General features: G+C 31.6%; 3 protein-coding genes across 3 annotated transcripts; 2 read left to right on the plus strand and 1 right to left on the minus strand.

Annotated features, from left to right (window-relative positions):
* Positions 1–494: 494 nt before the first annotated feature.
* On the plus strand, positions 495–13,138 carry LOC123702087 (surfeit locus protein 4 homolog). Its single transcript, XM_045649735.1, has 7 exons — positions 495–645; positions 2,364–2,525; positions 5,384–5,485; positions 8,851–9,081; positions 10,197–10,376; positions 10,745–10,917; positions 12,153–13,138. The coding sequence occupies exons 1-6, from the start codon at positions 595–597 to the stop codon at positions 10,829–10,831; spliced, it is 813 nt and encodes a 270-aa protein (XP_045505691.1). The 5' UTR covers positions 495–594; the 3' UTR covers positions 10,832–10,917; positions 12,153–13,138.
* On the minus strand, positions 13,083–17,274 carry LOC123702076 (iron-sulfur protein NUBPL). Its single transcript, XM_045649725.1, has 5 exons — positions 17,002–17,274; positions 16,694–16,865; positions 15,760–15,925; positions 14,855–15,039; positions 13,083–13,526 (listed from the first exon to the last, which is right to left on the minus strand). Exons 1-5 carry the CDS (start codon positions 17,056–17,058, stop codon positions 13,156–13,158), a joined length of 951 nt encoding a protein of 316 aa, XP_045505681.1. The 5' UTR covers positions 17,059–17,274; the 3' UTR covers positions 13,083–13,155.
* Positions 17,275–17,541: 267 nt separating this feature from the next.
* Positions 17,542–21,846, plus strand: LOC123704464. The gene is made up of 8 exons (XM_045652862.1): positions 17,542–17,782; positions 17,920–18,216; positions 18,611–18,766; positions 19,135–19,223; positions 19,711–19,830; positions 20,526–20,627; positions 20,859–20,928; positions 21,285–21,846. The coding sequence occupies exons 1-8, from the start codon at positions 17,660–17,662 to the stop codon at positions 21,459–21,461; spliced, it is 1,134 nt and encodes a 377-aa protein (XP_045508818.1). The 5' UTR covers positions 17,542–17,659; the 3' UTR covers positions 21,462–21,846.
* Positions 21,847–22,214: the final 368 nt, after the last annotated feature.

Below are 22,214 nucleotides of genomic sequence, written 5' to 3' on the forward strand. Positions count from 1 at the left end.
GATTGCATTATGACCATTGACTTGTAACAAGAAAATATGACGTTGAATGACGCCTGTATGTTTTTTTATCCCTTTCACACCAATTTGCCAAGTTAGGTGTGAAAGGGATAAAAAACATACAGGCGTCATTCAACGTCATATTTTCTTGTTACAAATTAATGGTCATAATGCAATCTCCAGTGTATTAGATATAAGCTTCTTGGTTTTAACCAATGAAAATAATTTTGTTTTATAAAAAAACAAAAGAAATAATTTGTGAGAAACGAAACGCAGGAAATAAACTTTGACATTTCATATTTGAGTATATTCACGATAAAAACATCCGGTTTTATTTTATTTAAAACAGCCTATAACTTCATATAGATACGACTGCACATGACTTTTAATTAATCAACTTTCAACGAACAAATTATTGTGCAACTTGTATGTCAAAAAACAAAGATTACATATAAAATATTGAAATATTGTGTAAAAAGTTACTTGTTGGACAGGAAGTGTATCCAACTGTCCACACGTCACTCGTCGAACGACAAGTCCAAGTAACGACAGTGAAATTTCGTTTAGGTGATAGTGTTAATGAATTTATGGTGAAAAATGCAGATTCCAAACGAATATGTTTCGACTGCTGAAGACATAGCAGATCAGGTACTGTAGAATTATAGTTTTACTGTATTTAATTCAATATCTAATTAATCCGACGTGTACTTTCAATACTTCTGTCACGTCACTGAACTTATTTGATGTTGGCTCAAGATTTATCATCCTATTTGGCTCTTATTATAATTATTACAAAAAATCTAGTCATGCCAACTGTGTGCAATTTTTCTGAGACGTAGTATTAAATTATAATGAAGTAATGCAATGTAACTCCACAGGTGGAATAAATAAGTCAATAAAACTTACTATATTATTCATATCGCTTTTTAAAATTATAATGCGATAACATTATATATTTCTCCGTATCTACGGAATCTTATTTAATATTTTAAAATGCAGGAGAAAACCATGGAATCTATATCCATTACCCAATAGTGAAAGTTTTCAAATTTCAGAGCTGCATTTGGTGGTAGACAATTTATTAAAATTGAATTCAATATTAAATTTTGATGGCACATATGCTGTTACTAACTATATTTAAATATTAAACTAATAGTGGGTAGAAATAGGAAATGTTTATTTCCTGTATTCTGTTTAAGAATTTGGCATGATTCTACTTTCACTTTTTGTATGTTAATTTGTATGTATATCCTGTGTTGTGGCAGAATGAGGTTAAAGTATGCTTTATTATTTTTTCTTCTTCTCTAAAAAAATATTCAATTAATAAATCTTTAAAAAACTTAACAAACCTGATATAAAATAGTACAAGATAATATTATGTATGCTAAATCATATTGGAAATTTACCTAATTAATAACAATCACTTTTTCCTTCTTCATTTACATAAACAATTATGGTCTATCCATCACTGAATATTTTTATTGTTTCATATTTTTCACACTTATGAAAATGTATGAATAGAAAATTCACACATTAGTAATCTTAAAGAAATATTTTATTAGGAATCAAGGATAATCAAAATATTATGTTATATTATATTGACTTAAATATGAAGGCATTGTGCCAATTACAGATCTATACTAATATTATAAAACTGAAGAGTTTATTTGTTTGTTTGTTTGAACGCGCTAATCTCGGGAACTACTGGTTCGATTTGAAAAATCCTTTCGCTGTTAGATAGCCCATTTATTGAGGAAGGTTATAGTATATTTATCGTCACCCTAAGACTAACAGGAGCGGAGCAATGCGGGTGAAACCGCAGGGCACAGCTAGTTTTTAATATGAAACATATTATGTTAATGTAGCAATATAATATGTTATCATATTATATTATGATGTGTAGTAGTATCTGGTGTACATATTTAATATAATAATATAAGTTATTATCTAACTAGAATTGTTATTTATTAGATGTTAATATGGGTTCAATTTTGTCAATAGATAAGATTAAACATTAATACTCTCTAAATTTTTAGAGAACTGTGCTGTTTATCTTTATAGTCTGCTGTAAGGTTTAAGTGAATTTTAATTATTCATTCAAATTTATATTAAATCAGATCCATTTTTGATAATGTTTATTTTGAAAGATACCAAGTGCGGTGTTTTTAATAAAAAAGTCAGAATTTCACTACAAATAAGGAAATAAACAACCTAGTGACAATATATTTAAGTTACCTCAAGTTATATTATTTATATTAATACTTGAGATAAGTAGGAAAACTTAATAACATACTAACTGCTGCTACAATATATACAAATTAATCTTATGTTAAGACTGATGTTTTATACTCAATTTTCTTCACCAGGTGATAAGGAAAGGCAAGAATGTGTTACCGACAGTCGCGAGGCTCTGCCTCATATCCACATTCCTCGAGGACGGTCTCCGGATGTGGTTCCAGTGGTCGGAGCAGAGGGACTACATGGACATGTCGTGGGGATGTGGCAAGTTCCTCGCTACCATGTTTGTTGTGAGTACATGTTGTTTTGAGGCTGTAATTATTATTTATTGGAATATTGTGAATGATATTTTATCTGTGATGGTCAACTAGATTTAGTGTATGTGTAGGTAGATATGATTTATCTTCACTCTAGTTTTATCCTATCATATTTTGAAACAAAAGTTTTCTGAGAATGTATTGATATATGCAATGAAGCAATGGGATCAAGCTTAGTTATTTAAAAAAATGCAATAAGTGTTTGAGCTATTTTGGCTATATTTCACTGAATCTTGGTCTCGTTTTAATTGATTATGAGTTGAAATTGAAGAGATTTTTAGTTAAGTCAAGGATCATCATAGTTAGTATGAATTAAAGTATAATTTATCTGCTATTTTATTATATACTACATGAACTTATTGTTAACTTAGTTTGTGGAATGTTATATTATCTATGAAACAAGTAGCTGTAGTTATTTGGCCTCAATTAATTTAAGTTATCTAACATCCTTAGTGAATTCTTCCTCCTTTAGTGAGGTAACAACAAACAGTTAAATAAGTACATATTTCCGTAGTTAACTGAATTTTTAAAATTAATTTTGATTTTTTGTAAAATAAACTTTTAATTTAAATTTTTTGTAAAAATATAATTTACAGAATTTAAATTATATTTTTCACTTGGAATAATGATGTACTTATGTAACTATATAGCTTAGAATTGTAATTTTATGTTTCAGTTAATGTATTACTTATATGTATAAAACAATAAAAATTAAACAGTTTATTATTGTTACATGTCTCATAAATTTACTTATAGTTGCTAAAAAAATATTTTTTATAACCAAGAAAGTAATATCAACGAAATGGCTTATAATATTTTACTTTATTTTTTTTAAATTTTGTTTGTCTATTGACTAACAGTCAGTTCTAGTTATCTCCAGTTAAATTACGTTTCATTTTAATTTGTAATCTGATCGAATTTTGTAAATTTCAATTTCAGCATCAGTAAGTTTTGTAATTGATTTGTAAAGATTGCACTGCACATATTTTATCAGATATCACTTACTTACAAAATACTTATATGGCAATACTCATTATCACTTGTCTTGAACTTATTATCTAGTGCGATAGGTAAAGTTAATTTTCGTTATCTGTGTTACAATAATATTGATAAGTTATTAATTCATCACGTTACGCTAATTATTAACGGAAGCTTAAACAGATTAAAAATGTTAAGTTGCGAAAGGTTTTTCATGAGAATGTACATTACAAAATAATGATAAAGAATAGGTAGTTTCCGTTCTTTCCGTTCTTTGGTTGGTAATTAAATAAATCTCATAGGTGCAATTAATATTATTTTATTATCATGTATAATGATGTAGAATAATATAATAACACAATCTTTTCTCGCCGTCTCGCGGCATATATTTTTTGCAAAATCGTGTAATCGTATAGATGGATATCATATCCATACTAATATTATAAATCGCGAAAGTAACTCTGTCTGTCTGTCTGTTACTCAATCACGCCTTAACTACTGAACCAATTTTCATGAAATTTGGTATGGAGATTTTTTCATACCCGAGAAAGGATACAGACTACTTTTTATCCCGGGAAAATGACGGAATCCCGGAAATCCCACGGGAACGGGAACTATGCGGGTTTTTCTTTGACTGCGCTGGAGAAGCCGCGGGCGGAAACCCAGTAAATAATGAAGCCGAGTTAATTTAAATTCATCAAAAAATACTTAAAGATTACATGATAATAGAAAAATATCCATCTATCTTTTAATGAATATTTGCATCCACAACTCGTTAAACATTATGTTAATGATCACATAAAATTTAAACTCAACCGGTAATATGCGTTAATTTATATTTAAATATGGTAATTATAATTATATGGTTTTTATAACATCCGAAACGAGAACTCGCAGTAATGACATCGTATTGTTGCTCAAGCGATCGGCCTTGACCACAGTGACCAATATACCTAGATGAAGATGAAGCGAAAAAAAAGGCTGTACGTTAATAGCACTTTCGCTTACCTTAACGGACGTGTTGGCATTCTTAAAATATGTAGTCTGGTATCCCTTTCGTTTTTACTAAAAGAACTGTTCATTGAGACATGAAAAAACAGTTGATGGTTTGAGATTGGTAAAAAAGTAAGTCGGAAACTGGTATAAAATTAAAAAATCAATATAGTGATTAATATAATGGTACCTACGGGGCAGAAAAATTTCACACCGGTTTTGTCAAGAGTCGGAAGTTAAAAATTAAAACTAAAATATCTGACAAAAAATATTTTCACACTCTATATATCAATTAGAATTACTGAATGTATCATGTTTAAATTATTGTATTTTTTTAATACTGCGCCCGTATAACAAACCATCAAAAAGCGCCATTCCCAAAAAAAGTGCAAAAGAAAGTTCGACACAACCGATAAAATATAGGATATTGTGTTGCCACATTGTATTCTTTGTGACCTCATTGAACGTACGGGTATATTCAATCATTATTATTTATCTCACTGACACACATTGTGTTATATTTTTTACACAGATTCCCTTTAATTATGTTGTTATAGTTTTTTTATTCCACTTTACAAATGGTCACTTATTGCAATGATGCACTGCGTGTTTATTTAAGTTTTTTATTTTATAACATATACAGATATAGTTATCTATAATTGGATTTTTGATATGTGGAAAAAAATCTAGTCTAGTTTTTACGCAATATTCATTCATCTCAGAAACTTATTAATTGTATGGAGTATATTGTGCCAATCTTCTTAAAAAAAAGTTGTGGTTGTTGCAAATGCCATCTCCACGTATGGACTATGGAGTCGTCAGCAAGAACCATTTTTATTAAATGTACCTTTTTATTGCAGATAATAAATCTATTCGGTCAGCTGGGTGGATGTGTGATGGTACTGGGCAGGTGGAAGGTGGACATCGCTTGTGGAGTGCTGTTCTTCATTGTAGTACTACAGGTAATAAACAGTATAGCAGTGTTATAATGTTGTAGATAAAATAAAATTAAAATAAAATAATATTTATTTGCTTAAAACATGGTACAGAGAGATGTCAAAATATTTCGATTGTTCATCATGTTTTGCTTAGTCTAAAGCATGCAAATACTGTCTCAATTTAAATTAAATACAATATTGAAATTAATCACTTTGCAATTAAAAAATAAAATAAAACTTTGCAATTAATTGACAAATATCATTCCACAATAATTACATCATACAATTATAATAATTAACATTTATAAATATAAATAATAGATATATAATAATAGATAATAGATATAAGAATATCTATTATTACTGTATACTTATACTGTTATAAATGCGTTTGTCAGCATGTTTGGTACACTTATATGTAAAATTGAATGATTGGTTCTGGATGAAATTTGGCACAGAGGTAGTTTATTATTATTCGTTTATAGGCTAATTTAATTACTGTTTATGCGAGTACAACGAGAGTGTAGTTTTGGTAATGTAACTAAGATAAAATGTGAACTTGATAGACTTTTATGTAGGCGGTGAAAGCCGCCGCCTACATAAAAGGCTACATCATAAATGTAGGTTTTTTTGATAAATAGAGACGAATATAGACGAATCAATAAATATTTGAATTGGAATATTAAATATAGGTATAACAGATTGAGTTTTCAAGAAATGCTTTGAACAAAATTGGTTCTACAATTTCAGATAACATAAACGCACTGAAAGATTTTATGTTCGCACAGCTTTCCATTCCAACGACTTTCTAAAGTCCGAAAGGAAAGACGTGTTGCCGGTCGCCACGTGGCACTGTGTTCTAGACCTTATACAATGCCTAGGCCATAACTACGTAACTTATACATGATTTTTAACAAGTTGTATTATGTACTTTGAGTCTAATTATTATATTGGATTGGGAGGATGGATGGATGTCATTGTTTCTTTCTCTTAAGTCTTAATCTAGTGTACCTACATTTACCAATAGCTAATGCTTGCGATTTTTTTTAATTATTAGGTAACTCATCTGTCTTAATTTGGTCCATAGCATTGTAGTTTCCAAAGAGATGAATCCACTTGAATGTGATTTTATTAGTCGAAAGGAAATTAAACTCCTGTCACATTAATTTTTCGGAGTTACGAAAATTTTCTAAACGAAACACCTTTTACTCAATTTCTTTGCACACGTGTTTTTTATTTACTAAACCACTATTGATTATTCACTTGATAGAACGACCTTATCAATAGGCCGAGAATTGTTCATGAATGGGCCATTCAACTGCACACCGAGACGAATAATAATTGCAAATCATCGTTGAAGTGCTTTTTTTTTAAATCGCCAAGTGCGTATTGATGTTTTTGTTGAGAGTTTATTTCGAGAACGACCCTTGTCAAAGATTAGATATGAAAAGCCTTTTTAAATAAGTCGTGTTTTTAGCCTTATTGCACGCCTCATAAGCGAAGCGTTGAGGTGGGTACTACTGTCACTTCGCGCAAAACATCTGATTTTTCAAACTTAAAATGTCTTTATGTATCATACATTGCACTTGTAAGATAATACATACACACACATATTAAGAAAAAACACTATTTTTAACATTCATCATATTTTTGATGTCATTTTTGTTATTTAAACTAGTTAAAAAACAGTTTAAAAAAGTTCTGTCTTGGACGTCCGTGTGTCTGTATGTGCGGAGGATTTTCTTGTTAACACGATAGCGACCGAAATACTTTACTAATCGAGTCTTTTTTTTTCTCTTACGCTGGAGTATGCTCAGGAATAGAACCCTTTCATTTTTCAGGGTCTGATTCGATGTGGTTTAATTGTTATTAAATAAACAAAAAAAAATATCGACTTTTTTTTAATATTTATAGTGTACTCAAAATTCACCATTATAAACTCGATTCTTTATACTATAAGCCAAGGTTTAAAAAATTAGTTGGTAGTCAGTCCCTTAAACCTGCGCAGTTTCACATCTAGGTGGGGCCACAAGAAAAATAGCTCAATTATTACGGTACCGCTTTCTTTACTTTTCCAACTGTTTTGAGACAGTACAAGAGCTGAGAGAGAGACACTTGTTCTCATGTGCCAATGCACACGAGAACAAGTGTATCTACATACTTATATTATATACACCTTTATAAATAATCAATTTTATTGTAAAGGATGAGATTATGAGGCGTGCACTTTTGGATTTTCCAAACTTTTTAGATGTATAGCTCCAGGGATAAGGGTCATTACGTTAGTGAATAAATCGTACAGCCCACGGGCGTTCCCAGGTGAAAATAAATCTTTATATAGATTTATATAGAATATTGTCTATGTATTAGAATTATCACCAAGATTCGATAAACCGTAATTGCGGGAAAATATACTGGAAACAGGACTGGAAACTGTTTTCCAACGGGAGTTATATTGAATAATAATCTATGTAACACAATGATTCAAAAGCGTTTCTAAATTAAGTCTTGTTGAATAAATAAATGTTTGAGTTTGTAAACAAAAATTTATTCCGCATCCATAGCTAATCAAACAATGGTAAAATAACTGCAAAGTCACAGCTGTTTTGGCTTCTGTTTTAATTTAATTTAGTAAAGCTTTTGTCTAAAAATAATTTATTACAATTGTGATTTTGTATTATCTATTGAAGGTTGTTTGTTTTTGACAATTTTCCATAATTTCCTGATTCTAGATTAGTACTTTAATTTGTTTTAAAGTTTTAAAAGAAAAAAAAAAAAATTATGAACTTAAAAAAATTGGCTTTAATTTTTTGGGCGTCTCGCTTATAATTTACCAACACAAGTTTAAATTACATAATAATAGTAACAAAATATGTCGCGATTCTTCTATCTGAGTTTGACCTTGTAACCTTGACGAGCATCTTTTAGTTCCAAATATAGACGTAGATCATCGATTCTTGTTATTTGCTTGTTGAATGGAAAAAACTCGCAAAATAGTCGAAATAAGACCATAGACAAAAGAGTACAACATACATATGCGTGTGTGTGTCCAATGTGTGGGTAGGGTAGGTGTGTGCAATGTTTTTAATGTTAATTTTTTTTATGAATTATTTAAATAATAATTAAATATAGGTACACACTAACAAGTATTAAATTACTGTATTGTCAACGATTGTTGATGAGAGTACAAAGTTTGAATTTAATATGTTCGTTTTAATTAGGTCAATATCGAGTCAAAAGACGTCGCTTACATACAAACACATAGTTGAAACTATTAAAAGCGTGTAAAAAATAAGCTAAACTAAAAAAATCAACTAAACATTAACCCATCCGCACAATTTTCAAAAAAGATACTAAGATTTTGCTTCACGTACATATTTTCATTTCAGACATTCGCATACAGCATACTATGGGACATGCAGTTCTTGCTACGTAACTTAGCACTTATAGGCGCTCTGTTACTCGTCTTGGCCGAAGCCCGAGCGGAGGGACGAAGCCTATTTGCCGGAGTCCCCTCTCTGGGAGAGAACAAGCCGAAGACCTACCTGCAACTCGCTGGCAGGATCCTGCTGGCCTTCATGTTCATTACGCTGTTGAGATTCGAAGTTTCGTTCTTGCAGGTAAGAATTATTGGTTATGGGGTACTAGCCACTTGCCCGTCATTTACGTCATTTGTGAGTAAACTCGGTAACCACATGAGTGTAGGTGTACCTAAATTAAATAAAATTGCCGGAAACTCAAATTACTTATTCAGTTGTAAAAACTTGCTTTTAACAATTATTATTACCGGAAATATTTATCGAAAATCAACGAAAAGGTAGGAAGTACTAGGCACTACCAAAAAGTTTTTTTGCTACAAATTTGGTATTAATTTTTATATTTTATGCATTTTTTATCCGCGACTCCTTGATTCAACTCTCACACGTAAAGGATATGAACAATTACCTTAAATCAGAAGATGTCAGTCTTATCAATATTACCAACTTATCATAAGATTCATGGCGTGTCTATAATATCCCAAATGATTATTGTGTTCACTGACCCGTGCACTACTTGTGGGCGAATGACGTAGGTCCGTAAAATAATTTGTGACGCAACAGTACAAAAAATCCTGCTCGGAATTTTATTTAATCACGTTGTTCGTAATTAATGCATTTATGCTAGTATTTATCGTTTATATTACTGACATGGAGTGCTACAAATAGTTTATTGGGTACTAAGCAGAATTCCTCTGTGATTTATACAATGAGTGGGTTATTATAGCTTTTTGTAATGCTTATTAAATCACTTTAGGAGTAATACTTTATAATAAATAACACGAAACATCAAACAATATAGGTTAAGGCAATATAAACGGAATAATCTCAGGAACCACGACATACAATTAAATTTCACATATACATTTAAAACTGCCATATAACCAAATTTAATATATAAAAAATTGAACTTTTTATGTACATATGTGAGTGTAAGAAGAGCACTTCTTTCACATAATATTATAATTATTGTGAAAGTACTTTTTCCGTCTCAAATTTTTATTTTTATTCACTTCTTCATGATAATTAATCAATATGAGACCACCACTTAAATCCACCAAAAAAAGTACGTCTATATTCAACACGAAAAATACGAACCTACTTTTTTTATCGAAATCAAAAATATAACTTATCTACCCTCAATTATGCGCCCTTTATCCAAGTCTTCCACCTCGTTTAACAAAGATCGAACATTCCAGATCGTGCAAGATCTCCTCGGCAGCATCCTCATGATCCTAGTCACTGTCGGCTACCGTACGAAGCTGTCAGCGCTCATGCTCGTGCTCGTACTGTCCGTGCTCAATCTGTACCACAACGCGTGGTGGGCGGTGCCGACGTACAAGCCGCTGAGGGACTTCCTTAAATATGACTTCTTCCAGGTTAGTGTGGCGGGAAAAACTTTTACTTGATATTTTATTTTTAGACGATTTAATGTTTTGGTTTAACTTTTAAGCATTTAATTGTGCATATAATAAATGTGTCGTCTTTAAAACGATCAAAATTAACAGATTTATGTATTAACTAGCTATGCCGCGAGATTTCACGCGCGGACAAAAGCAAGTATCTACACCTTACGTATTATTCTGACGAATAAGTTACATCACTGCCAAGTACATATTATCAAAATAAACTACCTATACAGTATAGCAAAAATATTTAGCCAAATTTAATTTCTGTGGTACAGATCTTTCACACCCTTCTGGGTTTTATGTCAAATGCAATTACCATAATGAAACTTTTTTTTCAGACCCTATCCGTGATTGGAGGTCTCCTCATGATAGTGTACCTCGGGCCTGGAGGCGTCAGTATGGACGAGCACAAGAAAAAGTGGTAGGGACGCTCCCTAGCTCCCTTGTGTACGGACTTGATATTAATTATTGTAAGGTTGTTGTGGCGCGCTCGCGGCCCTCGCGTTTGTACATATTAGATAGGGAGGCGAGGTAGCTAAATGACGTAATTCAACGGCGTCGTCGAGACTTATCAAAATCGAAAGAGAAAATAATTTCGAAAAGAAAAGCTTCTATGGTAAAAACCATTTTAGCGGTGGGTTTGGCGTGTACGGATTTTCAAAAATGTAAAAAAAAAACAGTTACTTGGGCATTCTCGAGCGCGTCAGATATTCATACTACGTATGCCCCAAGTCCCTCTGATAACAACGGTATACTAATCTGCCGGTTTGCGTGGTGGGGCTAGGCATAAAAATTCGTCAAAAATGCACAAAAAAAAAATTTACTCGAGCGCGTCAGATTTTCGGAAGGGGTGTTAAGTAGGCCCCAAGGAAGCTCCCCTTAAAAAAACTGACGATTACGACATGACGATAAGTTATGATGAATTTTTGAAAATGCAGAAAAAAAGAGTCCTTTTGAAATACTCGAGCGCGTCAGATTTTCATAGGGGAGGTTTATCTCGGTATCCTGAAAGCATATTTTCTTAATCTGACAAAAATGTTGGTGGGTTCTCTTAATCTGACCGTAAAAGGTTTGTGGGTTTCTTTTTTTTAATCATCGTTATTTCATATCAATTTTTCTTAACTCCCTCAGTTTTCGAGATATACACAAAAAACCGGGAGTTTGACTTTTTACGATGCTTCAAGTAAAAAAAGTTTTAATTTTGGACAAAAATGAAAAGAGACCTTTTTTTGTAAAATAAAATTACCTTTTTTGTTTATTTAAACTTTTTTTTTGGAAAAAGTAAAGTTCGCGACTTATATGCTGCAACGCGTTTTTCGGAAGATGAAATGGCTCCTCCAGACTTCCGGTCATGCGGAAACCGGCAGATTTTGTATTTTTAGTAAGTTTTAGATTATATTCTTCAAAATAAAAATAAAAACAATCGCGCTCGAGAATGCCGGATTAACGTTTTTTTTTTACAAGTTCGCGACCCTATAACTCGGCGGCGTCAAGGACTTATGGTCAGATTAGTTAAATTTAGTCTTAAAACACTAAAATCAACCCCCAATATCTTAATCTGACGCGCTCGAGTATTTCAGACTATCGATTTTTTTTTACTAATCTGATCGTCTATCCTGGGCGCGCGTCACTACTTAAAGAGCTAAATAGTTAATAATGTTGTTCTATTAGGTCTAAGGTATCTCTCATATCTTAAACTGCCACGCTCGAGTATTGCAGAAAATTCCCCTCTTCGCCTCCCTATCTATATAGGACGCCATGTTGTTTAGTTTGCGCGCCATTTTATATTGACGTTCGATTTTTTTTTTAATTTTAAAAATAAATGTGTGATGTTGTCAATTGTCAGTTGTGGCGGTATTTTGTTAGTCTTATGAGGTGTAGTTAGGTTGTGAATTTTTTTTTAATGATTTCAATGTGTAGTGTAGTTGGTCTTTGTTTATTGCATAATTTTTTATAACAAATATAGTGTTGGAAATCAATAAGTGATTTATGATCCATTTATAAAATAGAACTGAAGGATTTGATATTTACCTATTGTAATCAGTACGACTTTATTTGCAAGTATTAAATTGCGCGCAATCTAATCAATAAGTTTTTACAAATTTATTATATAATAATATTATCTATCGAAACGGCGTAAATGGCTAGTGCGGTTTGTAACACGCGTTCAGTGTTAACATTTTGACAATCATAACTTTTAAGTATGTAGAATGAACCTATTTGTTTTATATATTTCTGTGTGTTTTTAACGTTTCTTTCTTGTTATAAATTCACGTTTTTTATTCTTATATGTGGCCTTTGCTTGTCTCGTTAAAATTATAATGTACTTTGACACAATTTTTTTGACTTGTTATACTTTTCTTTGATCGTCCTTAATGAAATATAAGTTTGTATGTAGAATGCACTAATTCAAATCTAAGACACACATATTCATTCCGAATTCACTAACGGCAGTAATGTAATAGTACTTATCTCAAAGTCGTGATTTACTTTCGCCACTTATGTTGAAAATTTTAAAAATATATAACCTTAAATGTACATATTTAAAAGATAAAATATTTTTATAGTATTTTTATTTTGTTGTTTTCCGTTACGTCCATAGGACTCCCTTTCATTGACGCATTTAACAGGGATAGCTGAATGCCATAGTGTGTATTGTATAAGTCAGACAACATCTTTTATATAACAGATTTATTTGTAAAATATATAATAATAAACACAATTTCAACAACTACACATTTTTCATTCACTACTTAGAAGCGGTTGCTTCTGCATTGTCCTTATCGGATATATATTTGAACACTGTATTGGCTAGGTGTCTATATTTCTCTGCGTGGATGCTGTCTGGGAGGGCATAGATGGCTGGTTTCCCGCTATTTATGCATTCAGACATGTCTGGATCGACCTCGAAGCTCTCTATAATCTCGAGGCCCATTTCTTTAGCTGTCTGTTTGGTTTCGTTGCCGAATATGAAGTTTCGAGTGCCGCAGTTGGGACAAATTGCATGAGACATGTTTTCGACTAGACCAATGATAGGAACTTTTAGCTTTTCAAACATATTCAAACCGCGTTTTGTTACTTGTAACGCTGCTGACTGAGGCGTCGTTACAACGATGGCCCCTGTAAAATTTATAATCTCTTAGAAATTACACTGGTCTGCAAAGAAATCCTCCTTTGAATAAAAATATGATAAACATGGAGATCTCAACATGCTGAATCTAGATCTGCTTTCAGTTTTTTTGTATCACGTCAAAAATTTTTTTTATTGCTGTTTTTAAATACCTCAAAATTCTGTATTGTTTGGTAGTCTCTCTTGCAATAATGCTATTTTATTCGGTCTTTATTATATTTTTCATCACAAAAACTACTTGAATTTATAAAACTAGAACGATATCTACTGAAGACATTATTTTTACACTAATTTGTAGGGAATTTATGGGCTTCCGTAGTTCTTATCACGACTCCGCTGCGCTCAGTTCAAAGTAAAGTTTTAAGGTGAAGGTTGATGATTTTATCCTAATAATTTGGTAAAATTTTTATATTGTACTGATATATTGATGAAAATTTGTATATAATTTCAACCATAAAGCAAAATTGAATCACGTGTTATGAATTTTTAAACGACGCAACATCGAAAGCGCTAGTCTTTAGTGTGATCTCTAGGGACTACAAATGCGGGAGCTTAGATAAGAATTAAATTATGAAATTAAGCAGACTAAAGCTGTCAAAAGAGTATCTGGTGACCACTATGAAACATTTTACTAGAAGTTTGAGAGGAGATACGGAAAAGCTAACTGAAAATATAGTAAAATATAGATAATAAGTTGACAGCAAAGCTTGCTGATTTTACTTGATCGATTCGTCGCGAAACTCCTTATAAAATATTAAAAGAAGAGAAAACTACTAATTGAAACAATATAAATAATGCGTAATTATATTATCTTATAGTTTTTAATAGTTTTCTTGACATTATTTGTAATATTTAAACCTAATTATCAAAATAACGATGTATTCTTAGTACAAAAAAAGGGGTTTCTTTCAAATTAAACCACAAAAAATCTAGACGTGATACAAATTTTTTAAAACTTTATTTCTGTTATTTCTGAAGTATCACTTCTATAATAATCTTGTGCAAAAATAAGAAGGAGCGCGAAAAAAAATTTTTTTGCAGACCAGTGTTATTGAAATACATTAAAAAAATAACGCGCGAACCCACGCCTTTCGCTTTTTTGTATATTTTTTTTAAATATAAAGGCAGAACATATCATTCACAAAACAAAAAAATATTTTTTGTAAAAATTAAAAAAATGTTGTAAATTCAAGGATTTTTCATCTGCTGCATATTACTATTATCTTAATTTCTTGTTCTGTTATATCCTGGCAACTTGTATGTTTCCAAAATCTACCTGCTGGTTACAATATACAAAATATTGTTCACGAAAACTCACCATCAATAGGCAAGTTTTGTGCGAGCGACAGGTGCGTGTCCCCCGTCCCCGGGGGCGTGTCCACAACCAGACAGTCCAACGGTCCCCACGCTACGTTCCTCGTGAGCCTCTCCAGCGCCTGCATCACCATGAGACCTCGCCACACTACCGCATTCTCCCCAGATACCAGCAAACCCATTGACATGCTGAATAAACAATACAATTTGATATTTTTGTAATATAGCCTTCAAATGCTGTATTAATATAATTTTTTAAGAATGGCAGATATTCTATCAAGAGGTGGGATTCGAGGGTTCAGGCGGAAGACTGAACCATCTCGTGATCGAATTTTTTCTATTATTATTTGATTATAGAATTTGTTCAAATATTTATATTCCCTAGAAAATTAAAATTATAGGAAGTAGGTTCAAAGACTCGAAAACGCGTCATGGTCACAGGTCGAAATTCGTGTTTTATGGCTCTTATGAAAACTCATGATAGATTGTGGCCGACATGCTAGACGAAGCGTGGTGACAATGAAGACAAGCCATCAAAATTTGTGAACATTCAAGTGTTTGTTTCTTGAAACCTACACCTTCCTTACTCCTCTACAATTTGCGAGTACTTACTGCTTGGTAGTATTGTGTTTAAGATATATAGATACATATTCAAATACATAATTATATGTATAAGAAATGTTTTCTATATTAAATGAAATACTACTGTTTTATATAAAGAAAGAAAGAAAAAAGCTTTATTGCCAACAAAAAACTACCTTAACTTAAAAAGTAAACAGCTGATATTAGGCAATCCGAACAGAAAATATATATATGTGAAAGTAGGGTTTGTAAGTCAAGACTTTTTGGCTTGCCCAGGAATTTTTATTAATAATTCTTATAAATTCAAAACATTATTATTTCACTTACCACTTAACACCATAATTGAGTAGCGGCTCAATCAGATTATCATCATTGAGCATCGGCTCTCCATTGATATTCATCATGAGAGGCACGGAGGGACCAAACACATCCGCATCCAGCAGCCCTATCTCTTTATCTGGCTCTATCACTTTCATTGCACATGCGAGATTCACTGTGAATTATAAAGTTCAATATAGGTATTAGATGTATATTCTGGTTTGGGTTAATAGAAAATATTATTTTAAGCTATGGTTTAAGAATTTTTTAAATATTATGTGGTTTAAGAGCTAGCGCCCAAGAGCAATTTTTGTCTCCGCAACTATTTTGTCTCTCCCATCAACTCTATGGGGAGTTGCGTCGCTACGTGCGCGAACTTTCTTACTAGCCCATAGAGTTGATGGGAGAGACAAAATAGTTGCGGAGACAAAAGTTGCTCTTGCGCGCTAGCTCTAAGGTAGTAAATGTTAAAATATGTTATTCAAAAGCGCTTCTAGAAGAAGTCTAATTGAATAAATAAATGTTTGAGTTTTGAGTTTTATGCAAAATTTGTGTAACAAGTTTTGCTTCTCTGTAAGTAATCTGTATTTTAACATTAATTTATATTGATAGTTTTTCTTCTTATTTTCTTATTCAAATGAAATGATGCTTTGCAAATTTTACAATAATGTTATCAGTTGCATAAGACTCATGTTTATAAGGTGTGAGAATTATATGATTATTTATGTTTACTTTGCAACTGGAAAATTTTAAATAGAAAGACCAAGTAGCTTATAGTCCTTATTTTGGTTCCAGTAAAACAAGCAAGGCAATTAAAAGCAATTGGAAATTATTTATATGATTTATTGAAGTAGTGTAATAATATTAATTATTTGCCTATAGAGATTTAAGTTTATAAGAGGAACAATAAATACCTATTTTTCATTTACTTCATCGTACTCACCAGCTGTAGTAGTTTTTCCTACACCGCCTTTTCCAGAAGCTACCAAAATAATGCTTTTTACTCCAGGTAATGGTTTCTTCTCTGGCAAGCCTCGGGCCATGACTTTAGCTCTGTGTTCATTGATATTAGCCTTATCATGTTGTAGCCGTATTGTATGAGACAGTGGTGCAAACTGAAATAACGATATAAATATTTTTATAATGGTACTAAAAATAAAATATTACGTGTAATAGATTTCGATCAAGTTGAAAGAAGCACGAAGTCAATTCTTAACTATTTTAATACATAGAAAGACGATTAGTACTTACAGTATTTAAATTTGAAATGAAGCCATGTATTTTGGGTAAAATTCTTTGTATATTCATTTCAATAATATATTGTATTAATAATACGTTTCACCAGTTACCATCAGCTTTTGCGCAAATCCTACAAGTACTGCGAAGACAGTTCAAAAGGAATGTTAATCTTTATAAGTATATTATCGCCAAATATTTAATTAAATTAAACTAATCTATTATACTTAAATAACTGACTTATATTTAATACAGTTGGACTGATTTGGACTAATACGGAATACCTACTTATCAATAATTATTGACATCAGCTGGCATTGACTTTTTTGATGACATTGATGTTGAACGTGCGCGGTCCTTTTCACACCATCATGTTTAAAGATATAAATATACGCATTTCAAATTATAATTTGCACATTTTTTCTTATGAATTTTATGAAAATATAGTGTGCAATAAAATAAATATGTTATATTTAAAGCTAAATGACAGTATACTTTGTTTATTTAAAGAAAATTTTCGTTTATTTAGTTTATTGCGGAATTTGACAGAACTAAGCATGGAATGAAACATAACTGTCATGTGCGGTGTGTTATGTGTATTTTTTCCTTGCGACAAATTTCGAATTTTTATCGAATTTCTTTCGACATAGGATAAGCAATCGTCGATGTGACCATGGCGATTTGCTTACGCACATTTTCACACAAAGTATTGCCTATAAATGGCATCGTTACGACAAAAAATCATTCCAACCGCTTATCCCGGAAAATCCCTGTCCGGACGCAATTTCTGGAAGATGTAAGAATATTTTAAGATAATTTTGTTAAAGGATTAATTTTTCTTTAAATTTTACTATAATCATGAAGTAACTTGCATGTAATACATATATATGACCTCCAAAAAATAATATAATTTGCACCTATATTTGTTTTCAGTTTCTGAAACGACGTATATCGAGTTGCCAACTTGCACCCAAAAGTACAGTAGATTATAATATAGACGATATTTATTTCCAAGAAGTAGCCGTATCAAATAGTTTGAGTAAACAGAATGAAAGTCTAAAACTAACCTTTATTGAGACGCCAGATGGGGTTAAAATTGATGAACTTGGTATTAAGTCTGTGAACATTATGGGTGATGATTATGTGGAACCAAAAAGGTTGCCAACAAGTTTGAATCGTCTGCCTGCAATTAATATGAACTGTATTGATTTTACAAAATATTCTGGAGAGGTAGGCTGTTTTTTAATAACAATTAAATAGTTTCTGTATTTATAAAATAATCTTACAAACTGTTACTTTCATGGTAGCCCTGCAATTACATTGCCAAAATATGTTCCATTGTAACCCTTAATTACAACATAAAGCATATACTTAATTGATCCATACTCACTACATAGTATAAAACAAAGTCGTTTTCTCTGTCCCTATGTCCCTTTGTATGCTTAAATCTTTAAAACTACGCAACAGATTTTGATGCGGTTTTTTTCAAGAGAAAGGTTTTAGTGTATAATTTATTAGGTTTTAGACAAAGCGGGCGAAGCCGCGGGCGGTAAGCTAGTATACATACATATTTATTTTCCAAAGAATACATGTACACATATACAGTATTTAATACAATTTTCAGGACCTAGAACCAACATGTCTATCAGACTTTGAAAGGAATGCTGTAGCGTTTTGCCAAGGACCTGTATCACCAGCTCCCGCTAATCAAAATTTAAGTGAAGAGGGGAAACCCAGTGAGGAACAGTTGATGAAAATCTATCATGTTTTATCTACAAATGTAAGAATTTATACTTGGATATGTAAATAATTTAGTCAAATTTCAGAAAAGTTTATAAATAAGTTCTCAAATAATAGAAAATTAAGCTCTTCTAATATTATTTTAAAATAATACAGTTTTAAAATGAAAATTCTACATTAAGTCTAAAATTAAGTTATACATATTTAAAAAATCTATATATTATTATGCATAGCAGCATCATCTGATACTATTCATTTTAGCGGTCTCTTAGCAGAGTATCGAGGTATTTTTTATCATTTCTTATAAATTACAGAAGTATAATATATTTTTAAGCAAAAATTGCCATTTACTGGATTCATATTATAACTGAAATTCTATTAAATTGAGTTATTCATATCCTCTTTCAGATGCCAGAATTGTTCTTCAAAACATTGGATTACACTATTTATCATCCAAATTTAGTATTTGTTAACAATATTAGGGGTATGACAACTGTGTAAGTAGAAATATTTGTGCTAACAACATATAATTATATTTTAGATCATATCTATACTTCTATACTAATATTATAAAGAGGAAAGGTATGTAATTATGTATGTATGTATGTATGGTTTTCACGCATAAACTACTGTACCGATTTCAAAAATTCTTTCACCATTAGAAAGCTGCATCTTCACTGAGCAACATAGGGTAGGTTTTATCCAGAAAATCCCACGGGAACGGGAATTATGCGGGTTTTTCTTTGAAAATGCGGGGAAAGTTAGTTAGCTAGTATTAGATAAAGATAGAATTATTTTATTATAGTAACATCATGCTATAACTAAGGCAACACTTCACAAGGATGTAGAGGAAAATAGAAAGCATTTCAATGATAAACAAGTTTTTTCCCACCTAAAAATAGCTTAATTAGACATACATTTTTATCTTTAGAAAATTCAATGATGATTTTATATTAATACAGTTTTAAAATAATTTCATTTCAGAGGATTAATTCATTATGTTAAGCAAGTGGCACTGCTGCGCACTGTGGGCCACATTAAGTTTGCCTATGTCAAGTTTGAAGTTCTCAAAATCACTGCCCATCCAGAGGATTCCACTATCAAGTAAGTTTTTTTTTTTTTTAATTTATAAAAAAAATTGTTGGGTTAAAAGTCTTATACTGGTGATGTTTTTATTAATATTTGCAACTAAATTTCTATTTGTATGTTTATAATTTCTTTAGCAAACATTTATATTCAAAGCAAATAGTGAAAATATTTGGTCCCAAGCTTGTAACAGATTTCATGAGAAAAAATTTAAATGGTAAACGAAATTTGCGCCCATCGCGATCTGGATCTTACGGGAATACAAATTATTGTAAACTTTAAAAAAAAATTTTTTTTAGGAAATGTTTGTTTTTTTTTTTGAAGTGAAAAAATTCAGTGTAACATTTTTTGTTAAGCGTGACATTTTTCCGTTACGCGCCATCTTTTTCTTATCCTTACCACGCGTGATTCGACGTATTTCTGTAAATTTGCATATAGTGAATTATTTTTTGAAAAATAAGGTCATAAAGAAGTTTCACTTCTTACGTGTGTAGGTACACTATTACACGCACACATTTTTAAGCTATTGCATAGCTTCTATCGCGGGCCTTGAGCGCGGGGACCGAATCGAGAAATTCCGTAACGAAAAAACCTCACGCTCCCCACTCCGACGGGCGGAGGTGTGGCTTGAAGGCATAGCATGCAATAGCTTTACCGCGGCAGTCCCCGAGTGTCACACGTCGTTTTTTTTAATTACTTAATGCTCTTTACAGAATGAGATGGCGCATCAGCGGTATTTCCGGACTGAAAGTGTTCTTCATGTTTTGGAAATACAAGCTCTGGAATTTGAAGGAAGCATTCCGTGATCAAGAGATGTCAGTAAAAGCATTATACTTTTTAGTTTATTAATAGAACGTCTATAAATACATATCTATTAAATTATTTAGAATGATAATATCAGTTGTGTAATGTGTTACATAATACATTCAATACATGCCAAGATAATTCAATATGAATAATAATGCCATTTATAATACTGTGAGCCAGATGTGACTGAGTTCTTAAAAGATTTTCAGTATATTTCATAATTTTATTTTCATTTCTAGGTGGTATGATGGGTTTTCAACATTCTATGTTGGTTCAGATGGTCTTGTCTACAAGCACGTAGCTGATAAAGTAAGTTGTAAAAATTTTAATACTTCAAGGATATTTCTTCAAATATAAGTGATTTAACTTAACTTATTGGAACTGTAATTCCAATTTGTTTTTTCTTAATTTAATTTCAAATATATAAAACCAGCTGTACCCCGCGGTTTTACCCGCAGTGCTCTGCTCCTATTGATCTTAGCGTGAAGATATATAGCCTATAGCCTTCCTACATAAATGGGCTATCTAACACCAAAAGAATTTTTCAAATCGGACCAGTAGTTCCTGAGATTAGCGCGTTCAAACAAACAAACAAGATTTCATCTTTATATTATAGTATAGATTATTCCTTAATTAAAAAATAAAAATCTGTATTTTTATTACAGGTAATGCCAGACCAGGACACGATTATAGACGATGAGGAAAAGGCGCCAATCGCCGCCAAACTAGCGCTATTAGTTGGCCTCATCCCACGCAACTATTTATCAGATGTTACGCCCTACTTCACGACTTCATCTGGCACCACAGATCAAACAATTTTGCCCTTTAAAGTTCTAGAATAGACAATTTTGTAGTTTTTTTTGGCCATGTATTCATTGGGTGACATTTGTCCTGTCAAAGTTACTACTTGTGTAGATTTTTGTTAGTTTTCGTTATAATGAAATAAGGCTCACAAAATATTGGTTATATTAAAATAAGTTGCAAATGTTGCCAAGTGTGTATATGACCTTGAATTATGAATTGTTAATTTATTTTTTGTTTAATTGGCAATGTCAGTACAGTATTTGCTCGCTACAAACTATTTTATTACTTAATGCTAATTTATGCGATTTATTGGGCAAATTATGCTTCTCAGTGTGTCAGTTTGTATATTATCTAGTTAATTATTGTGAACGCCTTATTGTTTATATACACGTTATCTAATGTAATAAATAATGATAATATTAATTTGCGACTTTATTTTAATGCATCCATTCCATCCATTAACTACATAAACCTTTAATACCACATCTATTCTAATATTATAAAGCTGAAGAGTTTGTTTGAACGCGCTAATCTCGGGAACTACTGGGGCCATAGACAAAGTAACAATTACAAAACGATAACGAAGTTAGAAATCGCAAAAATGTATGGGATTGACATTAGATAGACCACGTGATCTAACGCGGCGTATGTCAATCCCATACATTTTTGCGATTTATAACTTCGTTATCGTTTTGTAATTGTTACTTTGTCTAAGGGTCCTGGTCCGATTTGAAAAATTCTTTCGATGTTAGATATTTCATTTATCGAGGAAGGTTATAGGCTATATTATA

The sequence above is a fragment of the Colias croceus genome, chromosome 2, assembly GCF_905220415.1.
Source record: "Colias croceus chromosome 2, ilColCroc2.1".
NCBI classification, from domain to species: Eukaryota; Metazoa; Arthropoda; class Insecta; order Lepidoptera; family Pieridae; genus Colias; species Colias croceus.